This window comes from Xyrauchen texanus, chromosome 14 (assembly GCF_025860055.1).
Source record: "Xyrauchen texanus isolate HMW12.3.18 chromosome 14, RBS_HiC_50CHRs, whole genome shotgun sequence".
Taxonomy (NCBI): domain Eukaryota; kingdom Metazoa; phylum Chordata; class Actinopteri; order Cypriniformes; family Catostomidae; genus Xyrauchen; species Xyrauchen texanus.
In genome coordinates, this window is record NC_068289.1 from 5,058,357 (window position 1) to 5,084,926 (window position 26,570).

The 26,570-nt window shown below is 39.7% G+C and overlaps 1 protein-coding gene across 1 annotated transcript in view; it reads right to left on the reverse strand.

The window, feature by feature from the left end:
- Positions 1–3,126: 3,126 nt before the first annotated feature.
- The window catches only part of LOC127654950 (diacylglycerol kinase beta-like), a 144,991-nt gene continuing 121,547 nt past the window's right edge, over positions 3,127–26,570 (reverse strand). Inside the window, exons 23-26 of the mRNA XM_052142529.1 lie at positions 23,810–24,011; positions 10,036–10,156; positions 7,596–7,656; positions 3,127–3,670 (exon numbers count right to left, since the gene is read on the reverse strand). Coding sequence (XP_051998489.1) covers positions 3,575–3,670; positions 7,596–7,656; positions 10,036–10,156; positions 23,810–24,011 — 480 coding nt within the window. The 3' untranslated portion in view covers positions 3,127–3,574. The remainder of the gene's footprint in view (positions 3,671–7,595; positions 7,657–10,035; positions 10,157–23,809; positions 24,012–26,570) is intronic.

The following is a 26,570-nucleotide window of genomic DNA, read 5'->3' on the forward strand; positions in this document are numbered from 1 at the left end:
GCAGCAGTAAATCAAACCCCATTCCGGTAGCTTGTTGTGAGAGAGGAGGATGATAGGATTCAGTGTTAATACCAAGGCTGGATTGATTTCAATGCTCTCTGGAGGGAGATGCTAAAAGTCACAGTGCAAGGACTTTGTTTCTGTTTTCTCAGACTAGGCTCATAATCATGTAGAAGCATATTGTTTTCTTGTATTATTTTTATTTCCCTACTTTTTGTTTGCCTAATTTGCAAATACATTATGTGTAACTTTATACTTGCTGGGTTAAAAATGTAGAATGTTGAAAATCACTATTCTGCACTCAAGAAACGTTATGGCACCATTTTTTCACCATTATTTGGCTTTCATGAAATCCTCTAATTAAACTTTGCCATTGCAAAATGTTTTTCTTTGAAGTGGCACTGTATTGTTGTGAGCATATTCTTTGTTTTTATGAAGAAAATATCACATTGTGGATAAATGGTAATTAAGAAAGTTATCTTTAGTGCACTGATTTACAAATTTAAAGGCGAAGTGTGTAATTTGTGTGACACCGAACAGAACTGCTTTAATAATAATTTTTTCGAACACTCCCCCTGACGGCCTTTGGTCAGAAAAACAGGTAGTCCAACTCCACCATTGGTTGATTCAATCAGTACGTTTATATGCACAATTCTAAATGAGTTACAGCGGGTTTTTGCATAGTCGAGCTACAGTCTTCATCAGTCTGTAAAAGCATGTGTGACAAAATAATCCTATATTATTATAATATTTTGAATCAAATATTTAATGGAAGGGTTTCAGCTAAAGCCCAAAGTATACTTCGGTTTTGACGCAATGCTTAGCGTCTGCGTACAGTCGAATACTAGTCTTATATACTTCATTTGATGGTGCTTGCACACATACGATTGGCACATACGCGCTACGACTGCTATGAGATACTGGACTATTTCTCGTCAATGTCCCTCAGGCACAAATTATACAAATGCAGGTATCTCCTTACCTCTTCACACACTCTTAGAAATGCACATCCACTGCTGTTGTTTCCACCTCTGTCTCCTAAGGTTTAGCTGTGGTTACATCTTCTCCTAGCCCTTCTTCGTAAAAGTAATGGCTCATTTGAGAGTGTTGCCACCTTGTGGACACACTAATAAGTGCAATTAATTCCAGGCGCATGCCCATTTTGTGCATTTAGAGCAGGGGTGCCCAATACGTCGATCGCGATCTACCAGTCGATCGCAAAGGCAATGCTGGTAGATCGCACAAAATTGAAATGTACTTTCGTTAAATTAATAAATAAATAAATATAATGTCTTTCCTTCTTTTAGTTTCTGTCTGACTTGCACTTGACGAGTAAATATTGACCAGGCGAGGTTTTGTTTATTCAGTTGCCATGACAACTATTTGCGCATAAGTGCTTTCAAGGACTTCTGAGAACAGAGCGCGAAATTGAGATGCTACTGCCGGATTAGGCAAAACTTTCTGATTCCATGCAGTCGCATCGCAATTTCGCGCTCTGTTCTCAGAAGTCCTGGAAGGCGCATTGCGCAAACCTAGTTGTCATGGCAACTGAATAAACAACCTTGCCTGGTCAATATTTACTCGTCATCAGAATAAGGTAAATGCCCTGGCTATTGTAATCTATTGTGCTGTAGGTGTTTTGGGTTTAGTTTTAAAACTGAATGATATCAACATTGAACATTATTATATATTTTTTTTTATTAATTAGAAGATGAATTCCATGTAGGGATACATGCAGTAGTCCCAACAAGCATTTTCTTATTTTAAATGAAACTGTGTTTTTTTAGTTGGTAGATCTTATTGAGTTGCTCATTTAAAAGTAGATCATTACACAAAAAAGTGTGGGCACCCCTGATTTAGAGAACTTGCAGTTATAAAAATCATGCCGCATGCATTCAGTGCTCGAGCACTCTGCTGATGACAAAATTAGCGTGACACGTCCTGTACGAAGAGGCCTAGCGTTTGTGTCTGAACAAAGTATATTTTTGGCTTAAGGAAGTGTTAAAAACACGTACGTCAGCTCTGTCTTTTGGAGCACGTGCACAATGCCGAGGCAAATTGTGGTCCTATTAACATGCATGTACAGGATTGATGAAGCCGAACAACAATCGCATTATCTAGGTCTGTTAGTCCGACTCTGCAAAAATCAGATTTCGGTCGGACTAAAGCTTTTACATCACATTTTAAAAAGACAAATTATAGTTTTAGTCTGACTGATCTCCCCTTTTCTCCTCAATTTGGAATGCCCATTTCCCAATGCGTTCTAAGTCCTCATGGTGGCGTTGTGACTCACCTCAATCCGGGTGGTGGAGGACGAATCTCAGTTGTCTCCACATCTGAGACCGTCAATCCATGCATCTTATCACGTGGCTTGTTCAGCTCATTACCACGGAGGCCCACGATATTCTCAGTGGCATCTACGGACAACTCACCAAGCGCCCCACGAGAGCGAGACTTTTGGGGGAATTATAGTTGTCTATGCATTTTAATCTGGTATAGCACAGTATTTTAACATCCCAAAAATTACACACTTCACAGCTTTAAGAGCTCCCTCAACCTAATTTGTATTATTTCAAAGACCCTATGTTACACCTAGACCCTAAAAAATATCCAGCCAACTGTATTTAACAAAACTTGCACTTGTCAGTTTTGAGGCCTGAGGGTGAACACCAAAAATTCCCAAAACAAACAACAAAAGCTGAAATGTTACATCTCTTTTAGCCCAGTCTGTCCTATACCTATCAGCTGACCCCCATAAACATCTTCATTATAGATGAGTTTGCTGTTTCATCTCTTTAGTGGTGGCATGTTGTAGGGCCTTGGAGAGCCACTGAAACGAGTGCTTTGCATGCACTGATCTATAATTCATTAAGCTCCTGCTGGAGAAAAGTTTGTGCCCTGGTCCTACAAGGCTAAAACAGGGCCCACAGACTTTCAAATGTGCACCACTGACTCTCATTTTAACAACATTATTGTGCCAGTGTGTCTCTCTTTCTCTTCTTCTCTATTCACTTGAAAATACATCTCCTCCCTTTACCATACTTTGACTGCTTAATGGCGTTTTTTGTTATTTCCTCTCAGTCACCATAGTTTCTTGCCCTTCTGGTCTACCATTTGACCCCCTTTATGGAAATTGGCAGTATATTATAAAGAGCCATCTCAAGAGAAGAGAGATGGCACAGTGTTGATCCCAAGGAAGTGGTAGGGGCAATTTGGTTGGAAGTTATAGCTTACAGTTCACAGTTCCTGCAATAAGACTTTCTTGATGATAAGACACAGGAAGTGGTCATGACACTTAGAAAGGGTCTATTCAATTGGTTTAGCCTGTGAAGATCAGGCTATGTTGGGAGACTGGAGTCCACTGGCCATTAAAGGTCTATTACAGTGTTGTCATTACAGTGTTTTTAACATTTGACAATGAAAGTTCACTAAAGTGTTCCAAAGTGTAAAGATCTGCACCCAGCCCCTTCTATATGGGCCCCCAACACCCAAAGATGAAGAAGAGGCTGAGGAAGGTGGAGATGTTTTTGTGTATTTGTATGATTGAAGAGGTGATGGTTTTTGAGTCCCACATCTAATCCCGACTTCTGTTAAGCTTCTTGAAGAAGAAGAAGGTTTTCTGGGGTGGCCCCAGCAGCATGGGCACCTGTTTCTTATGGGTGATCCGTATCTGAAACAGTGATAGGAAAGAAGGTAAGATAAATGAGCACTTCTCTATTGTTGACACACACACACACACACACACACACACACACACACACACACACACACACACACACACTAGCACAGCACACGCAATATGTGAATATATCTCATATACTCGATAGTTCGGTTGGCTTTAAACATTGAGAACAGTATTTTATATAATGAGAAGTATATTAAAACTACTGCGAACATGTCTACTCACAGAAGTGTACCACCAAAATAAAAGTCAGAGAGTTTTAAAGTTAACAAATTACAACTGAAATTGTATTGTTGTATAATATGTTTGTTTTATTATTATTATTATTGTTAACAAAAATAATAATATATAAAAATTACAATAATATATAAATTGACTACCGGTAAGTAACTAAAGTAAACACAAAATGGATTCACTAAAGAATCCATTACACATTCCAGGTCCACATACAATGTGAGGAAAGTAACAATAAAGGTTTTCTTAAAGGTGTCATGAAATGCTCTTTCTTTTATATAGCTTTATTGCCTTATCTGAGGTCCACTTATAATGTTAGTAAAGTTGTTTTTTTCCCCACCAAAACAGTCATAATTTTGCACCCTGTCTCTGGCCCTCTGTCTGAAACACTCAGTTTTGGCATAAGCACCTCCTTAAAACTTCAATGTAAATGCCCACTGTTATGATTGGCTAACATCATGCAGCCCTTCAAACAGAGCCAACTCAACTGGAAGAAAACGAATAAGCACCAAAACATTATAAAACTACATTTCAGGGTTTACACATAATGCACATCCAACACATTGCATCTGAATATATTAAAGTGTTCATCTCAAGCAAAACTGTTAACACTCACACCCTGTCTACACCGGACGTGAGAGTCACATCAAAAGCAATAGAACCCATTATAATCAATGATGCTCTCTACCATGGAAGTGTCCATAGCAGCAAGTCACGTCAGCAGTAAACAGATGTCCCGTTCCATTTTGTGCTATACACGCTGGTGCTACTACTGCCAAAAACACGATTTGGAAAGTTGTGCCGATGTGCTTGGGGTAAACAGGATGTCAGCACCATAAACTATCACAACGGTTTACTCATGGTTTTTGCAAATGCGTCCAAGTGTTTTTAACTGCCTTATCCTTCAATAACAATTCCTTTGCAAACCTTGAATCGTATTATGAGTGGTGTGATATGAACATACAGTCCACACATCCTGTTTCCAGTATCATTCCATCATGTTTTCATACACAAACAACTAAAAATGGCGCAGATGAACACATCTATGATGCATTCTCCTCTTCATAGCTGTAACTTGACACTGTGTCTTTTAAAATCGAGATATGTATCAAGTGGACAAAGACATCTGTCTGTGCATGTTTATATAGAAAAACATTTAAATCCAGACAGGCACAAAAAGGTGTCCTGTGCAAGTCCACTTAGGATGACTCTCCCATGACAGGCCCCATCTCTCTCCTCTTCACGTGTGTGACTCAATGACTGAGCACCAGTGGGCGTGGCCAAGGGAGCAATGACGATAAATAGGCATTGCATATGCAGATGTATTTGGTCCATGTGACATCACATGTTCAACGAATTCCAAACAAGCACTTTTTGCAGCTTGGTTTAAATAAATGCTCTTTTTCTATTAAGGAGGCAGTTTTCAGTTCTGAAACTTGTTATAGCTTGTTTTTGTTTTTATAGTAAAATTACCTCTTACATGTAAAAATTGATACATTTTAAAAGGAAAATTTGATTCCTGATGTCACGACACCCTTAAGGTGTGTACACACTGCCAGCGACTTTGTAGCTGCAGGTCGCCAGTGGCTGGCGGTGAAGTCGCTAGTGGGCGTTCCCACTACTGGTTACCTAGTAACGTTTATAAATGACATTCACGGATGTCATTCCATTGCTGTTGACAGCAAATCTCTTTTCTTGCCAATAAAAACAAACATTTTGGAGGGAACAGACTAAATATAAATGGAATCAGTACATAAAATGCTTTATATCAAAGATGAATGAGAAACAAGGCATGCTGTTTGCCATAGTGGCTGTTTATCTGCGGCGAAAATGCAAATGCCGTTCTGTCTGGGTCCATAAATACCCGCGATCTCAGATACACATTTCCACACAGTATTTTTCTTAAAAATTTCCTTGTACGTGGAAGAGACATATCATAGAGCACTGGAAAATTTCTAACAGCAAGAATTAGCCTTTCATCCACCTTTCCGTTACTGCAGGAGCTGAGAGAGAGAGAGAAGGATCCCGTGAGCTCTCCCGTCTTCCCTCCTATTGGCTGTCGCTTCCGTTAGTCACTCTTCATTTGAATAAAGTTGAACTTGTCTCAACTTTGTCGCGTCACTGGACACGCCCACATCTAGCGCCAACGTTCGCGACAGCTCGTGTCGCCAGAAGTCGCTGTGCTCTCATTGAAAATGAATGGTATGGAGTCGCTGTCGCGCGCGATGTCGCTAGCAGTGTGTACGCACCTTTAATAGGCTACACAATTTTTATGTAATTATTTTCTGTCTAGTCTTTTTTAATGATAAAATACACAGTGTGTCCAGATTTTTCGGTTTCTGTTTCAGCCAAGAATTTAAATTTTGGTGCATCACTACTGAATATTACCCAACCCCTCACTAAAATAAGCCAAGAGATCAGCCTGACCAGGCTGGGGGACCATTTTAGGCTGGTTATAGCTGTTTTCTTTTTAGCAGGGGGTAGTCTGTGTGTGATAAGTGAAGAAACCAATTCTGAACAGTTTTTGTTTGTTACTCACTGCTTTAAGTGACTGAGCCACACATCTCTCTCCATCACATTCAGTAAATGAGCTGATAGAAGCCCCACATGTCCAGATTAAGAGGCACAAATTTGAGAACGTGAGAGCTGACCTTGAAACTGAAATAACATCCAATATTCCCTACTGCACAGTTGAGCAAATTAGAGAAGACTAAATGTGGCACACTTTTTATAGAGTGCTGCGTGTGCTGATAGAGATGTATATATAGCAGAGGACATTGTGTTGGAGCTTTGTGCAGATGGAAACCTGCATGTTTATTCCCCTCTTTTAATGACATAATCAGTCAATGGCAGGGTGTGACATGACAGTGTTTTGATTAACAGTCTGCTCGCTGGGACGAATGGACGTACAAAGAGGGAGCGGCAAGAGACCAGAGGAGGCAATTTTCTGCTACAGAGAAAAAGTCCTTCTCTAAATATACACCAAGGATACTGCTTGGGGTTTGACTTTACATTATGCATTACATTTTATGGAGAGATTTAATAAAATCATTGTGAATGTATTTATTTTTAATTTTTGGCACTTTATGGCATATTCATTAGGCCAGTGGTTCTCTACTGCTCGTTTTTGGCCCAAGAAATTTGCTGCGGGTCTGTTCTCATCACTGACAATAGGGAAAAAAACAATGCTAAATCCAAAGCATGAACTGCAACCAACCACATAGTTAGGATAACAAAATAAAAATGCTTATTAACTTTTGAAAGGGAGGAGAAAATGCTTCCCATATCGTTTGTTGTTGACGTCAAATATATGTGTTTTGTATAGTAAATTATTGGCTAAAATAATAATAATAATAATAATAATACATTTCAATGTTTGATTTTAAGAACTGTTTATTTTTTGATGATAAACAATTCTGGTACCCTCTTGGGTCGCCACTTGATGTCTAATGTCTAATCTGGGTCCTGAAGCGAAACAAGTTGAGAATCACTGCACTAGGTCACATTTCTGACATCTTAGGGTATATTTCAAGAACTCTTAGTGTCACAGTGTGGTCTTTCATCTTGTTCTGTCACAGTGAAGGACCAAGTTGACTTTGGCAGGCATGGGTCACGAAAGAGTCTGTGTTTGCGATATTTCAATAAACATTGCAAATGAAAGCAAAATAAGTGAGCTGACCGTGCAAGGAGGCTGCATCCACGGTTCTCCATCAATCTGCATGGGCAGCAGCCGGGATGTCCTGTGGAAAGAGAGACGGGACAGAGAAAGAAAGACAGAGCGTGCTGTTAGGGGTCAGGTCACGGGCATGAGGCTCCTCTACAACACTGTTCCTGGACAGCTCTGGACACTACAGCCCTGTTCTGAGCCGGGCCCCTTACTCTCTAAACTAACAGACATAGACACTCACACTGTTTAGCACCTCCATTCCTGTACACACACTTCCAAAATGTTAATTTAGTCTATTCAGCAGGTCTACTAGAAATTAAAAGCAAAACAGTATGGGAGAATGACACTTAATGCGTTTACATGCGCAACAATATGCTGATAACGTAAAAAAATCAGCTCATTCTAAAAACCTGACAACCCAAGAAAACTGTTTATAAGAGATTTGTAATTATCAGATTTTTCTCTGGTTTTGACGTCAAAGCATAAACCGATATGTGCACAAGACACGGTAAGCATTGAAGTGAACATTCTAAATGACGTGCAGATAGCACTCACCAATCAGCTGTGAGCACGAGAAGACTTCAGCAAGGGTTAACTGGAAAAAATAACCTGTATCCTACTTGGTGTTTACCGCTATGGAAAAACACTAATATAAACATTTACTTCTTATATAATCATTATAGTAATGTTTACATTTACATGTATGCATTTGGCAGACACTTTTATCCAAAGCGACTTACAGTGCACTTATTACAGGGACAATCCCCCCGGAACAACCTGGAGTTAAGTGTCTTGCTCAAGGGCACAATGGTGGTGGCTGTGGGGTTCGAACCAGCAACCTTCTGATTAACAGCCCTGTGCTTTAGCCACTATGCCACCACCACTCCACAATGTTATTGCTAAAACTGTATACATGTCATTCGCGTGAGCCACCATATGCGACAGTTAAGGAGTGTGAAGGCAGAGCGAATTTGAGGTAATGGGCAAAAATATACAGTATATGTCCTGATTTGTATTTGTTTAAAGAGTTCATGACCTTTCCCTGACAAATAGAATGTTGTTTAAAGTTGAAGTGTAATTTATGCGCCACTAGTGTCACCAAACAGATTTACAAAAACCAAACAGCTTTCCCTAAAAAGAACAAAAAACAGATGGAACCACCTAAAACTCACGCCATTGGTTGAGTCACTGGTGCTGTGTATGGCTAAATGGGAAGCTCAAACAAAAAATAAGCAATGGTCTGATAGCACCACAGCGTTTGCACCTTTCGAGGAAATCAACTTACAATGGCTGACTTGAACTATTTATTAGGTACACCTATACACCTACATTTTCAAGCGATTATTTAATCAGCCAATCATGTGGCAGCAGTGCAATGCATAAAATCATGCAGGTACGGGTCAGGAGCATTAGTTAATGTTCACATTAACCATCAGAATGGGGAAAATTTGTTGATCTCAATGGTTTCGACCGTGGCATGATTGTTGGTGCCAGACTAGCTGGTTTGAGTATTTCTGTAACTGCTGATCTCCTGGGATTTTCACACAAAACAGTCTCTAGAATTCACTCAGAATGGTGCCAAAAACATCCATTAAGTGGCAGTTCTGTGAACGGAAACACCTTGCTGATGAGAGAGGTCAACGGAGAATGGCCAGACTGGTTCGAGCTGACATAAAGGCTACGGTAACGCAGATAATCACTCTGTACAATTGTAGTAAGTAGAATAGCATCTCAGAATGCTCAACACGGTGAACCGTGAGGCGTATGAGCTTCAACAGCAGAAGACCACGTCGGGAACTCTATTACGACCATAGTGTTCCTAATAAAGTGTCAAGTGAGTGTAGTTGTCGCTACATATTAGGCTGGGATAGGAGGAAGTATTTTAACATTGACAAAATTACACACATCAAGGTGTGTAATTGACATGACCTTATACATTGCCAGGTTATTAAGTATAATCAGTCAAAGAATGAATGCTCTATTAATGCAGATTTTGGAAAGTATTAGGTAGAAGGCAGAATGTCCTGTGTACAGGTGAGGAAACAGGCTGTTAGAACTTTGAATAACCTCATCCCTTCAATTCAGCGCTAACTGGTAAGGTCATTATGAATGTTTAATGGAGCATATCAGGCCAGGGCAACACAAACATGTGAACTAGCACCATAACCATGGTGTGTCTCCACTAGGTCATTAACATAAGTCAAGACTGAGCAGTGTGTGTGTGCACATACTACAAACATCATTATTCATCAGTAAGATGAGTGACAGCGAGTCAAAAGGTCTGATTTATTGGCTGTAGTGGCTGAAAGAGAGTGTCCTGCTGATGGTGAGGGGGAAGAGATGCATACGAGAGCCATGGACACAGGAAATCAGAGTGGTTATCTATGAGTTGGACAAATACTGACCTCTTTGTCAGTGTGTGTGTGTCTGTGAATGGGCAAAGGCTACTGACCTGATGGTGACACTGGAACACTGTGCAAGGCGCCGCCCAGCACTCTTGAGACCTGTGTAGATCTGACCCATCTCGATTGCTCCCTCTAAACCCACCACCTCCAGAAGCAGGTCACTCAGATCTGTTTAGCAGGTAATGTAGGGATAGAAACAAAGAGAGAGAGAGAGAGAGAGAGAGAGAGAGAGATTGGAGGTTAAGAGTTTGGGAAATTAGGTGCTAACCCAGATGAAAATGTTATTGCTTAGAAATAACCCAAACTCTACAGAATGGAAGAGTAAAATTGCATCCAGTTTAAATAGAAAATGAAGGTGATAAGGCAGAGGTTAAGCCTACAACAAAGCTAAGCTTTAGTAAATGCTTGTGGAACACTGTTATCCCTTTCTCTCACTCACACTAGCACACACAACAGTGTCATAGAAGTAAGTGTCCCACATATACATACATACAGTGGAAATGACTTTGTCTTCGCAGAGTAGGGGGGGGTCAGATCCTCCTCAGTTCTAAGAAAGCCTCCTTCTGTGAATTATTCCTCAAGAACCAATGTAATCAAATCAGTACCTGACAGAAGTGGGTATTACATGCAACTCCCTCACAAGAGTGTGAATGCAGTGTCTTGTGCTGATAATGGAACTCATAGACCTGTTTGTGCCTAAATCAAGATGTGGCATCTGTATAAAAAGCACCTGATAGAAAAAGACACCAAGCCTCTCCAATGAGAGTAACTTGAACATTTAACACGTTTTGAAGGTTTCTGAGAACAAAGTCCCGATTGCATCCCAATTGCTGAATAGAAGTGGCTGAAGTTGCCTGTTAACAAACTAAGGCTAAGGTTGTGAAATAATTCTTAAGAAAACAAGGCTGTATATTGCAATCTGAATGAGCATTTAACACTTACATTTTAACTACCCAGAGAAAATGTTTTTGCTCAGAAATTGCTCTTTTAAAGCTCATGAGACTTCATGGAGTTCTCAGACATCCCTCCCTCATTTAAGTATCAATTTTGTTTCTCCTAAACTTCCTTCTAAATGAGGACATACTGTACCGAGCTATAGCGAGAACAAACAGACCGAAGAGCAGAGGACACATTCAAAGGATTTATTAACAACAAATAAGAGCAGTAACTGAGCTGTGGAATGTGGAAGATTGAAGACACTGGCTACAGCAGCGGGAAGCAATCTCCCATAGCTTGCGCACCATGGCATCTTACTCCTGACACATGGGCAGAGATGAGGAATTCTCCGTGGAAGACCAGCTGACACGCAGCAAAACTGGAAGGCAACCACACAACCGACACTCGGGAAACCAACAGATGCATGACATAGGACCAACTAGGCAGAGAGAGTGAGGTTAGTACTCAACATCAAACAACAATCTAGCAAAGATACTGAGAACACGACAGGCTAAAGAAGGGAGTGAATTAGGGGAGAACATGTGTTGTTTGGCACACTAATCTGCATGCATGGCGGCCATGCCTGCGAGACATGAGGAAGAGAAAATGACAAAAATTACAATACAAACCGACAACTCTTAATAACTCTTTATTAGAAACAACTGTACAGCTAATTATTCATGCAATTATCTAATCAACCTATCCTGTGGCAGCAGTGCACTGCATAAAATCATGCAGATATGGTTCATGACCTTCAGTTAATGTTCACACCAACCATCATAATGGGGACAAAATTTGATCTCAGTGATTTAGACCATGGCATGATTGTTGGTGCCAGACGGGCTGGTTTGAGTATTTCTGTAACCGCTGATCTCCTGGGATTTTCACGCACAACAATCTCTAGAGTTTACTCAGAATAGTGCCAAAAACAAAAAACATCCACTGAGCAGCAGTTCTGTGGACAGAAATGCCTGGTTGATGAGAGAGGTCAAAGGTCATTTCTAAAAAGTGCACATCATCACATCTACACAAACATACGTCACAAAAGGTAATAGTTCTGAGCGGGTCAGATTTTTAATCTTGGGTCCGCCTATAGAAATTCAAACCTCATCATTAACCATTATCATTAACCGAAAAACCTCTTGTACTTAAAGGCAAATCTGCAAACAGGTTATGTTCACTCCCAACCAGACAGGGATGGTCTGTGTAGATGTGGCTGTACATTGTATACAACAGTATACCGTAAACACTGTTAATAATTTCACAGTGTCATCTAAAAGAAAACACACTTTTGCAACCATGCAGGAAACTGTCGCCTGACTTATTCTCAACCTATGAGACAGACGCATGCACAATGCAGATTATGCAAGTCTGAGCTTCAGAGAAAGTTCAGAGTCATCCAGTCAAGCTCACTGCTTTCTTCTGTCCCAGCTTAATATGTGGAGACAAAAAAAAAAAACAAAATGGGGCGGGACTATCTATTTGTCCAACCAATGAAAGTTGGGGGGAGAGTTTGGGAAACCTGTCTGTATAAAGTCATTAATTCAGTTTTTATTGGGTGTCATTGAGGCACTGAAAATACTACTATAATAATTACTCTAATAATTTCTTCGTATACACATGGTATTAATACAATATAGTTCTGATCAGTTCTGACAGACACCTAATAAAAACATAACATTAAATAAATATGTTAACAGAGATGCTATTGCTTTAATGGCAAAACTCATAACTTTAAAAAAACATAAAGCTCAGGTCCCTTGAAGCCATTCAGAACCATAATACAATCTCCATACTGACAGAGCAATTGTTAATGTTACTGATACTGTGTGTTAAGGTGATGCATTTAGCAGCTGTGAATATTGCATTTATGGAGGAAGTAAGTCAGTGAGTCACTGTCACGTTCTAATATTTCACAGCACAAATCACAAAACTAGTCCTCAGTGAATGTTTCCAGCTTCCAAACTATGCCGAGTACACTACAACAATACCTACACACACAACAAGGCCTTTGCGAGAAATGTTAATTTACACAATGAACATTAGCCTACATGTCTACCAATGAAAAGTATAAAGCTTTTATATTCTCCAGTAAAATTTTTATAACAGAAAAAATGAAATAAATAGGCTATAGTTTCTCAAGGTTCTAATGTATAATATAGACCACTCTTAGTTGTCTGCATTCATGTAGTATGACCTGTGAGTCTCTTTTGTGGAGCCATGACCTGGCTGAAAAGAAAATAACTGTCTGCCAGTGTTTATAGTGTTTATTGATTGATGAAAATTGGAGAGGTCTAAACTTGTCTGACTATTTAGCTTTGCCAGGGGACATTGTGACTCTCTTCCTTGAAAAGGTCAAACAAGACAGGTAAACAAACCGTATACTTTGCTTGGATTGCTACAAATGGCCCAAACATAGAATTATGTGCATTGTATTCTTTATTCACCTCCATAAGGGCACAAGTAGGCATGTCAAAGATCCTGATCCTCCCTCAGCTCTATACAGCTTGGGAGTTTTCCCAGAAATAACAATAGGATTGAGAGTCATAAGAAGAAAAGAGGGAGTTATGGAGGACAGATTAACACTCCAGCAGTGACACTATGAAGTGGCAGTGAGTGACAGGCAGCTCTCTATGGAGCTATTCAGACTGAAAGACGTAGTGTTACGAACAGAACTAAACGCAGGTGTCTTGAGACAAGTTTTTAAAAGTTACCGTTCTTTTTAACCTAACACAACATCTAAAAAATATGGTGCTTCGGCTCAAGATGCTGAAAAACAGGCCGTCGCAGCGCACATTCAAAGATGAGTGTCTAGAACATGTTTGCATAGACAATCTACTGAAAAACTGCACAGATGGATGAAAAAACAGGCTGGGTGTGAACGGCCCCCAAGACTGAGAACTGCAATAATAGTCAGCCTCATACACAACAAATCAATAATATATGTAAATTTAAGTCCCTTCAAAAAGACACTTAAGGTTATTTATATTTTCGGCAATTTAGAGACAGTATAGAGATGAAAGTAAATTATTGGGTCAACTGGGGTAATCAGGAAATGTTGCAAGTCAAATTTGAACACATGAACAAGTCGGCAATTGTTTGTCAAATTTATTTTCCCAAACAGGTTTCCTGAAACATATATATATATAAACACACACACACACACACATTCATGAAAGCTATTTTCAGCAGTGGTTTACTGCCAGCCTTGTCTTTTGTTTCATGGAGCAAACTTATTATTATCAAGCATACAGCCTCTTTTTCACTGCTTCAAAGCAGAAAATAAAATAATAATAAAGAGAGGGAACACATTTTTTTTCGGGAGCCTTATTTTCCTCACGACACAAATGTTTCCTGCTCTGTCAGGTCTGGTCTTTCTTATTCCAGGCAGCACATCACAGTCAGGCAGTGTTAAAAATATCTCACAAATGCCTTCTTACATAACCATGTCAGAATGCATTGTGTGGAGGATATTAAGTCCTGGCTAAGCAGGGTCATGTTAGAAGTATATTATAAATTACAGTGATCCAAACAAATAACATAATCTGCATTGACCATGTTTAACATAAGAAAGACAAAATTTTGTTGATTACTGTAATTTACTTAAGACCCTCAGCCAACAGCAATTTCATATGAAGTTAGTTAGTGATGCCAGCTACACACTACCAATGTCAGCATACTCTTAAACATTGATATTGTGGAGGTGAGTTGCACTAGGAAGAGCAACAAAAAGTGGACTTTCTAAAAGTGGACCTGCCGGTGAAGTAATGGCTCCAGCTGTTTAGAAGCTTAAATGTGCATCAAATAATGGGTTGACAACTATTCTTCTAACTCCTTGCAATGGTCACTTTGTGCTTGCTCAATGGAGTAAAGACCTAACACCCTGTAAGCTGCTTTGAGACACCTGGTTGGTTGGTCTGAACCTGAGTTCGATTCTAACCCCCTTCCCCCTATGGTCTCTTTCCACATTGAGCTCATTTACATGGACACCAGAAAGGAGTTCATTGCGAGAGAGCATCTTAAGGCTTGAAATTGGCATATGTGTTTACATACACTGTGTTCTCTTTACACCTGTATAAATGCAGCTCAGTCAGTGAGCATTTATATAAAGTAATTTCTTCACGATGCTTTTATAAATAAAAACCATGGGATCCGTGGAAGACATAATTGTTTTATTCTCTGTTGCTTCACTTTATTTCCAGATGTTATGTTTATTTCCAGATATTCCAGAGTTGTTGCTGTGTTTGTTATCTTAACTTTCCATTGTGACCTGCAGCAAAATTGCACCGCAATAGTGGGGTTTCCCTCTTAAAACTTAGCACATATACGCAGACATGAGGGACAGTAGTTGATATTTTAAATTGGTGTTTTTGATATATGGCTTCATTCTATGACTTTAATTATCCAGTCTGATTGGTTTACATAAATAAATAAATAAATAAATAGATCAATTGTCACACATTATACATACATTTCTGCATATACATGGTGAAATTATTTTTTTTTCACATATCCCAGCTAAGCTGGGGTCAGAGTGCAGGGTCAGCCATGATACACTGTTGGGCCTTGCTCAAGGGCCCAACAGTGGTGTCTTGGTGGTGTTGGGGCTTGAAGCCCTGACCTTCTGGTCAGTAACCCAGAGTCTTAACCGCTGAGCCACCACTGCCCCTAATAGAGGCGTGTCGGGAACTGACTCGGCCTGCGCCATGTAGAGTTTCCTATCTGAACTTAATAGGACTTTTATAAATTCTGTTTAAATTTAAATGCCTTTTAAAAACTATAATAAGTGTGACTGATTCGCAAATGTATGCCATCGATAGCGTTTCACCATGGCTATTTATGGCGGATTTGGTTCAAACCAACCACAACTTCAGACCATCTTTTCAAGTGAACTTGTGTTCTCACCAGGCACGTTCACACCAACCAAAGCAAACTTTTATGCCAAATGGACTCTGGTCCACACCAAAAACTATATAAGCAGAAATTCATTAAATTGATCTAGAGCAGAAAGAGACATATAAATGAACTTGCGATTAAAGTGTGATAAAAAGGTCCTTTTAGAAGGCAGGTTTTTTGCTTCTAAACAATAAATTCTCTATTAGGGTATCTATCCCAGTTTTTTCTCATGTGGCATGAGTGTTCTTCCAGTGTGAGGGATCTGTGGGCTGCCACATAGATGAGGACAGCTAATATTTATTGTTTTTCTGATTCCCTCTGCACTGTGCTTTTTGTGACTCATTCTGAGTGCTAATCAGAGTGAACATGATGTGCTAACACAGGCTGATACTGTGGATTCTACTCAACAAACCCAAACCTGTGAGTGCATGGCAGGGAGGTGGCTCTCATGCTCGGTCCATGTGCCAAGTGACCAGCCACCCCCGCACCTACACCACGACTTCTGCAGCCTCGCCAGCTCCATCTGTCCATCTGCTTTCTCTTCCAGTCACCCAGAGACACGAAAAGCACAGTGCAGAGCGAACAAGAAACACAATAAATATTAACTCTCCTCATCCATGTGGCCACTGGGAATAGATGGCCTCATACTTCATTCCTAAACTCTTCTTATGTACTTTTCACTAACACATAATTCCTGGGGTCTTCATATGTGCTCTTCATTAGCATACTTAATTCCTGAGCTGTTCAAATGTGCTCTTCACTGACATAGTTCATTCCTGGGCTCATTTTATGTGCCCTTCACTAGCATATAGGTTGTGGGCGATAGGACAAAAATCTTATATCACGATATGAGTAATTTTATTTCACGATATAGTAAAAGTTTTCTTGAAAATCAGCCTATTTTTTGGAACTCCAGTCAGTGAATAAAATGGCCTCTCTATTTGGCACAGACAGACAGTGTCAATGCTGCGCATGTGGATATTTACATAACGTGATTATAGCAAAATCTCTATCAGTTGACACTTATACTGTCGCCATGATATATATCGTCATATTGTCCAGCCCTACTAGCATACGTCATTCCTGGGTTCCTCAGCTCTAAGCTCTTCTTATGTACTCTTCACTATAATACATCATTCCTACTCTTTTTTTTTATCAGCTCTTCATTAGCATACGACAATCATGGTCTCTTTTTATGTCCTCTTCACTAGAATACTTCATTCCTGTGCTTGTTTTACCTACTTAACTCTTAACATGCATACTATATTTTCGAGTTCTTCTTATGCACTTTTGACTAGCATAATTTATTCCCAAGCTCTTAATATAAACTATTCCCTGGTCTACCTTATTGCAATATGGCTCATGCACCCTTCTCTACCATACTTTATTCTAAAGATCTTTTAATGTACTCTTTTCTATAATACTTTATTCCAAACCTCTAATTGTTACCTCTCCTCTAGTATACTTTTTTTCCACAGGCTTATATGTATTCTTCACTTGGCTTGCTAGCTCCTGCCCTGCTCTACATATACAGCATACTCCTCATGAGACACTTCATTCCCATGCTTTCTATTCATTAGAGCTGTTCTCGTTATGTCAATATTGTGACATCTCTTAAAGCGGTATCACAACACAGCATACATTTCAGAAGTGGTATGACAAAAGCACAGTATTCAATTGAAAGTTAGGTGTTAATCATAGGCACTACTAGACCCTATTTGGTGGATTGCATAAATAGTGAACTTCACCACTGGCCCTCAATCACCATGGAAAAGAAAACTCTTATTTACATTTTGAAACAGATATGTGTGTGATTGGTTACAGTGCTCAGCCGTTGCAAAAAAAAAAAAAAAAAAAGAAAAAGAATGACAACAGGGGTAGATGTAAATGGAAAGCTGTAATTAACACTTTTTTCTGTAATTGTAATCTCAATTATTTAGTAGATTAATTGTGCAGCCCTAATGTGCTCTGCCTGCATGCTCTTTACCAGACTCCATTCACTGGCTTTCTGCTTGTCATAGAGCTCACCAGTCTCCCAACCTCTGTTCCCATGCCATTCACAAAAAAGCTGCTCTCACAAAGCAGGCCAAGAATCACAGCTCTCATGATGCAGATCATGGGAAAGGGCCCCTCAGACCAGCAACATCTTCAATGTTCTGAATCCCAGAGGGGTGAGAGCCACTCTTCAAATGTCAATCACTCTTGCTAAAGCGAGAGCAAAGCTGTCGATATGCTTTTCTGGTCCCTGATAGAGGATGCTGAGCCACAGTGGAAAGTGTCCCTCTCGTTCACTGAGTCACCTTGTTCCCACATTGCTCTTGGGGAGGAGAGTTCCATTTCTATTCCTGACTGTGTTTATGAGACTAAGAGTGTGTTGTTGTTTGTGGGATGTAAAAATGAATGGCCCCGGTGTTGAAAGGCCCAGAAATAACCATCAGCATGAGGCAGTGTGTGGCAAGATTACTGTGGGAAGGGTGGAGTGACATTTGTATGAGCCAAAAAGAGAAAGAAACAGAAGAGAGTCAAAAGGGTGTGGAAAGCAGGTGAAAGGAAAAATGTGTCCCTCTGTGACCCTGAAATAAAGAAAGGCAAAAGGAACAACTGATTTGAGATAAGAGATGTGGAGGTTCTGCCTGCCACACAAATACTGGTTTCTTATTTCCACCTGCCAATACAAGTCCACCAAATCACATACATTAAGTTAAAAATACAATTCTAATACATTGAGATATATTTTGTCCTCATAACAACTTGAAACATTACTATTTAAGCTATGTCTACTGTGTCTTCAAAATGAGCAATGACCTGGAATATAGTGCATGAGTGCACCTTTTAAAAGTTATTATGAGCAGGAGGATGGAGCATATTGGTCTGCAAAAAAAAAAAAAATTAATTAGGGCTGGGAAATTTAAAGCGTTAATTTTAGCGATTACTAGTTGACTATTTAACGCGTAAGAAATACTATAATTAATGCGTTTTTGTTTTTCCATTTCCAGAAATGTCACTAATGTTTGGCTAAAATTGGCATATATAATTTTTCAGAGGGTACACACTTGACTCGATTGACCATACCAACACAGAAACGGATTAGGTGAAGCAGTGCATGCTTATCCATTATGCGCAACTCATATCCCGGGCATAATAATTATGGGAATGGATTTACTGTACGGAGAATGGAGACTGCATCCGCATGTGGTGAGCCAGGTGTGGTAGAGATAAGGGAAATAGGGCTGAAATGATTAGTCAACATTATCGACTACATGGACAATAAAAAATTGTCTACAAAACTTTTTGTTGTCGAATGGTCATTTGATCTCGTTTAATGTAACATGAGATCACATTAAACTGTAATGATGATGCGTGAGAGCAGCACTGCAGCTCACACCTGACTGAAGAGAGGAAGAATTACACAACTCACATTCCAGATGCACTCTAAACTTTCCAGACAGCATCAGGTGATGTAGATCACAAAGTATGAGGGAATTATAAAGTACAAAATAAGTAAAGACAGACTCTCGTTGTGGAATAAGCAGAGCCGAAGCTCTTTAAAGGAAACACCCCAGCATTACATCTTAAATGCAGTTGTATTTAATGCGTTATGCTTTATTAAAGTTCAAATAATAAGGAAGCAGATCATGTAAATAATTACAAAGTCTGAAACTGGCATTTCTCTGTGCGGTCAGTGCCTCCTCTGTGAGTTGTGTGAAGTGTTCTGATCTAAGGGGGAGAGATTGAAACTGCACCCGGCTGATGCAGACTCTGACGCGGGGACGCTCGTCCCTCCAGTGCGAATGCTTAATGCAGCTAGATTATAACGTGATGGCTCGCGACTTATTGAATCATAATAATGTATGTCACTGTGCATTTCTTATCCTGAAGAAAACTGGCAATACACAGCTTTATTAAAAAGAGAGAGTTTGTTTTTAAGTTAAAAATGGATTGAAGTGAACAGAAAGATGTGAGAGGGAAGTCGTCGCCCCATTATACACTGCATCAATATACGTTTTATTTTTGTTTTGGCTTGTTTTCCAATATAAATATCTAACTTTAACATGTACATATTAAAATAAATGATGACTACACAATTTCTCGTAAGTACTTTGAGACCAAGTATAAAGTAAAAATATTTATGATTATATTTGAATTTTGTTTTATGTATAATGTAACATGATTAATCGTGATTAATTAGGCTAGTTAATTTGTTTTTATGAATTAAAGCTGATTTAATAGATCAGTACTTTTAATTTTGATACTTAATTACTTAAAAATGCTTTTGTATTTTACTCAAGTAGAAATTTAAAGGACTACTTTTACTGGAGTAATATTTAATCAGGGTATCTGTACTTTAACTCAAGGGCAGGATTTGCGCACTTCATTCACCTTTGACATTCAGTGTTCCAGCAAAATATATCAAACATTGTATCAACTGAGCAACAACTCTGTAGCATTTTCCAAACCTGTCATTAGATTAGTCCAAAATGTTTACCAGTCACATATACATCCATTGAGACCTGAGTCATCATGAAAATTTTGAGTTAAGCGGCTGAGAGGAATTCTCTACTAATATAAACCTCAAAATACACCGCACAGAGAGCTGGAGATGAGGTCATGATTTAACAGCCTCAAGCACTGCTGTATGATAGCAGCACAGTAAAGCTTCTTTTCCACTATCGGGCCAGCATGAGCCAGGGCAATCCAGGTCAGCCGGGGCCAATAGCCTCAGATCTCGAGCCACGAGACCAAAATCGATCTGCATACCCACCATTAGGCCAATAGCCTCAAAGCATTGCCCTAAAACCCGACCTTATTATGGTGCCCTGGTGCCAATGTCACACACCCCGCCCATTTTACAAGCAAGAGGAAAGCTCAAGATGAGGTATCACACTCTGGAGAATTGCTAGCTCTGAATTTATTTGTAATTTTTTTCAGAACCTGTACCATTGTGAGCTGGAAACACAACTTGGCAAGTTCAGTGAAAATATACCACGTTCACGTCTTCGTTCGGCACATTGCACAATTTCAGCTCACATATTCAGAAGAGCCCTGATTTCAACTATTGACTAGTACTGATGATTCTCTGTTGATCTGATGAGCTAAGCTGGTAACTAGATATGAAAAACTGGGGTATGATTATCTTGGTGCTGAAACCTCTGACCTGACCTGACAACTCCACCTTTGTCACTGACTCTGCCTCAATCCTCAGTTGGCCTTCTTTGGACCAAGGATAATTGGCGGGCCAAAGGTGTTTGGCCGTTGGCCCGGAGGAGGCACAATGAAGCCCTGAAAGTGATAGTGGGAACACAACTGGCCCTGGCACGCACTAGCAGGTCCTCATTTTGCCCGATAGTGGAAACGCGACCTATGTTTGCCAGTCACAATATGGAGAAGGGTATAGCTGCAGCTCCAAAAAGGGGCGGGAGCTCCAAACTGCCAGCAAAGATCCCCTAACCTAACGTGGGTGGAAGTGACGCCCCCTTTTGGAGTTGGCGCAATCCCCTTTTTGTGAGTAATCCTGCCCCTTTTAGATGAAACCCCACACTCTTTTGGGGATTCTGACCCCATTTGGAGATCTAAGGCCTACAGCTGTACCTACTTGTCAATATGAGGGACAATGAGTGATCTGTCACCATCACTAAACTTATGCTCATTATCAATATTTTCTTTATTTTATCTTAATTACTTCAGTGTAATTAAGATAAAATTAGTGATATAGACCCTTTTAGTTCATCTGTAGTCTTAGTTTACATGGAGCTCTTACTATATTTAATTACATTTTACTTAATTTTACATTTTATTCTGCACTATTGATGTTAATATTACTTATTTTGCACTATATAATTATATCTATTTATTTACTTAACAATTTTCTCATTGCACTCAGCTATGTTGCAATAGTTTTGGCAATAAAATGTACAGTTCAGCTAAACATGGGATATGACTACAGAACTCTTGCTGTACTACAATATGTTCTGTTTATGCAGTGCTGGCTCGAGTTGCCTGAAGGGCAGTTAAAGATTACTAATATGAGTCACAATGCTAGCAGCAGCCCACTCTCTCCCTCCCTCCCTCCCTCTCTCTTTCAATCCCTATGCTGCTCCTTGGTTCAGGAGGGCCTGGGGGTCTCCATGGTTACAAGATTCATAGGAGTTGAGTCAGTGATGTACAGAAGACCACAGAGAGAGAGAGAGAGAGAGAGAGAGAGAGAGAGAGAGAAAGCGTGAGGAACAGAAGAGTTGTAAAATTTTATTTAAATCGATCAAAAAGTTAAAAGGAACAGGTGATGAGAATGAGACATGAGGTATATATGAGGTAACAGCCCATGTTTTCACCTAAATATATCCGAGACAATTGCGAATTGACGATGCAGGTCTCAAAGGTCAAAGTCGTCATCTACTGTCATCACCTAAAAAGCTAAATAAATACATCTTACAGGGCATCTTACTTCCCACACAGTCAGAAGCATTCTTCCCCTTCTAAATGGAGCACATTTAGATTTTTTCGACAGATCCCACAGATTTTTTCAGCCCAAGTTTAGAGACAAACTACAAACATTTCAAAGATCTTTTCAAAGAACCCTTAAAGACACAATATAAAGGCTTGATATGGTAAAAGAAGGGTTTTGACTTTGCTTAACTGTTCATACAGACATTATTCGATCTGCTCCTTTCAGCTGCTTTATGTACAGCATAATTTGAGAGTCAGTTTTGAGGAAGTATGTTAGTTAATACGGTTGTTCATTTCAAACACTGACTGTGTGAACATAGACTTACTCTGCCATAAATGTTTTCAAAAGTAAAAACAAACCAAATAGGAGGTCCTGGGTAGCTAAGCGAGTATTGACATACCACCCCTGGAGTCGCAAGTTCGAATCCAGGGTGTGCTGAGTGACTCCAGCCAGGTCTCCTAAGCAACCAAATTGGCCCGGTTGCTAGGGAAGGTAGAGCCACATGGGGTAACCTCCTCTTGGTTGTGATTAGTGGTTATCGCCCTCAATGGGGCACGTGGTAACTTGTGCGTGGATCGTGGAGAGCAGCATAGCCCCCATGTGTGGAGTCTCCGGGGTGTCATGCACAGCGAGCCACGTGATAAGAGGCGCGGATTGACTGTCTCAGAATCGGTGGCAACAGAGACTTGTCCTCCGCCACCCCAATTGAGGTGAGTAACCACACCACCACAAGGATATACTAAGTAGTGGTAATTGGGCATTTCAAATTGGGGAGAAATAAAAAACAAATATACAGTAATAGTGACTAAAAGTGGAGCAATCGAGATGTGGTACACAGGTTAACACACGCAGGGATCCTCTAACAGTTAAATTAAACAAGTGTAGGAGATTAAATTCACTGGCACCAGAAGCAGTTGCTGCTGCTCTGACCTTATCTCTGACTGCGACAGCTGATGGTGACTCTAGGGCTCAGAGGCTTACGTTACAAGGGCTTTTGCAGTGACATACTCTCTCTGGAGGACATTAAATAGGGTGGTGACATCCGGGCTCTGGAAATGCTGGTACCCTAGTCTCAGTGAAGCTTCTGACACAGATAGCACTCCCCCTAAATGGCGATTAACACTGCTAATAGTGCTTCACACTCTGAGAAACTAATGCAGGAAGTCCCAAAACACAGTGAGACTGAACATCAGTGTAACGAGCAGCCTGAGAGGTTCTCTCATTAGTGATGGTTAAAAGCTTTCTGCTCCTCCTCAGCAGCTGTGAGTCAGCACTGCATATGAAACAACTCCACATGGTGCGCTGATCTACTGAAGATGGCCAGTAATTTGACATTTATTACAAGTGACAGGAAATAAGAGGTTTCAGTCAATTTCATCAGCAGTAATTAAATGAATTACAATAAAACAGCCAGAAGCAACTAAAACTGGGAGATTATTCATGTTATATTTAGAAACCTGTAGGTTTTGAGAACATTTCAGGAACATTCCAGATCATTTTATGGGGTTTAAGCAAATAACAGACCTTCCAAAATGCTGACTCACCTTGCATACAAAACTTGAGCTCCTTGGCATCAGTGATGGTGTTGGCAGTCATCCTTTCTGGTACTTTCTTACTCATGCGATTGTAATTGCGTCTTTTCTTGGTCTCGCCCCAGAGGTTGGAGCCCCCGTGCATGCTGGGAATATTGAGCACGGCAATGCCCTCCAGAGATGTGTTGCTCAGGTCTAAGATGATGCCATCACACTGTGACAGAAAATACTAAATAAACAAACATATCTGCATACGTGTAGTTCAAATACAGTCTTTGAAATACTTTTGGAAAGTTCACATCCTGTAGTGACATACTATGAAAAATGCATGAAAAACTATTTAAAAACAACATTTTGCTATATATTTAATAATTAATATGCATCTAATTGTACATTTTAACTGAACATTTAAAAACTTGTATTTAAAAAAAACTTCACTGCACATTGTCTCTTACTGAGCATTGTGAGGCACTTTACTGATTGTCTCATTTTATTTCTGTATTTTCTTTCACTGTTATTAATTTTAATACATTTTTAAATAAATGTTTTCACTTTTTATTAATATTCTTATTTATTGTTATTCTTTTTTAAATATATAAAAAAATACTTTTGTTTCTTTATTTTCCTTCTGTGTATCATCTCTATGTAAAGAACTTTGAATTACCATTGTGTATGAAATGTGTTATATATATATATATATATATATATACAAGCAATCCATGCTTTACAGGACCATTAGAAATGAACAAGTCAAGGCAAAATGGTACGGAGCCCCTTAGAGGACAGGGACGAATTTATATTTTCTGAAATAGATTTGCATGCCCTTGCAATAAGTACGGGAAAGGACTTGCATTATCATGGTCTCATGATCTCAACATAACAAAGGTTGTTTTCTCGTGATCATGACATAATTTTTTCGTGATCTCGACATAACAAAAAGTTGTTTTCAATAAGGCTGTCTGGAGGAAACAGCTAAACGCAGTTGCATAACGGATGACCTAATACGTAATTATTTTGATCAAGGACTCACTCAATCTAAAATAGCTGTATGTCTCTCAGTCATTGACAACATCCAGATTAGTGTCAGACACCTTAGAAGAAGACTATAACGTCTACAACTTTGTCGTAGACAATACAGTGACCCTGAACATTTGGGCAATTTCATTGCCAGCCAACTTGAGGGACCGGGACGTCTGCATGACTGCAGTCAGCCGCGATTTAGATCCGAGTGCACAAATATTGCAGTTATGACGGTACTTTGCGGAAAGCACAGAAAGACGCTTCTCCTGTTGAGTGCAGAAGAAAGCGAGTCTTACTATATTGATGAAAAAGCGTTTATTAAGTGTTTGTGACGTGCTGGTGTTTATTAATATGTTTGATTGAGCCTATGTGAAAGGTGACTGGTTTAGAAGACTCTTGGATAGGGCAGGTGAATATTTTATAACCAAAGTGTACTGAATTAGCATAACTTACATTTACATATTACATATAATACATTTGACTTTTCTGCCAAGGATCTCTCATTGTCCTTCATACCTTGAAATAAACTTTGAATTGTAAATCCTGTAGGTCAATTAAAACTAGTTTTTTGAGAAAACTGAAGGCAAAAACAACTTTTTGTTATGTCTAGATCACGAGACAATGAGCCAGAAAAATAATAATAACGCAAGGCCTCTTTGAGCTTCCGTAAATACGTTTTGGGTTCCCTCGCAATAAGTTTTGCATGTGCTCTCAATAGTTTATGAAAAGCAAACTATTGCGAGGGAACGGAAAACTTATTGCGAGGATATGCAAATTATTGCAAGGACAAGCAAACAATTGGGAGAACACGCAAAACTAGTTCAGTAAAAAAAAAAAAAAAAAAAAAACAGCCCTGTCCTCTAAGGGGCTCCGTAATAGTAAAAAAAAAAACTAAAAACTAGTGACCAGTCTCTCTCTCTCTCTCTTTAGTGCTGCCTAACGGCGTGTGCGACTTCACGATGATATTGGTCCCGGTCTAGCACGGCGTGTAGAGTTTGTGCTGTTGATAATTATAGCCATGTTTTGATGTTACTGAGCCATGTCGTTTTTGGCCGTCCTGGTCGTTTTTTCCCTTCGATTTTTCCTTCCAGGATTTGCTTTAATAGCTGGTATTTGTGGTCGTTTCGGGCAATGTGGCCTAGATAGTAACACTTCCTGCTAATGATGGTCTTCAGCAGTTGCCTATCAGTGCCCATATCCTGCAGAACTTGTGTATTGGTGATTTTGGCTGTCCATGGGATGTTCAGCATTCTTCGATACAGCCACATCTCGAAAGCTTCGAGCCTTTTTGTTGCTGCTGTTGTCAGTGTCCATGTCTCTACTCCATACAGCAAAATTGACCAGATGTAGCATTTCAGTGTGCGCAGTTTCAGTGATGTACTCAAGTTGCGGTCTGCAAGGAGTGTTTTCCATCTAATAAATGCTTGCCTTGCTTGTTCAATTCTGCTCTTGATTTCGACTTCATGGTTCAACTGATCGTCAATGATTACACCGAGGTATTTAAATCGGTGTACTTGTTCCAATTTTCCGTTGCTAAGCTTGATTGTTATTTCAGCTTGTAGTTCGGCTGACCTTCATAACCTTTGTTTTCTTTTTATTAATTCAGTAAGCCCCATATTTGACTCTCTGTGGCAACCTCGTCCAAGATTTGTTGTAGGTCTTGTTCCGAATCGGCCAGCAGTGCAGTGTCGTCTGCATACCTGATGTTGTTGATGTATTGTCCATTGACTTTAATACCAATGTTTTTATCTGC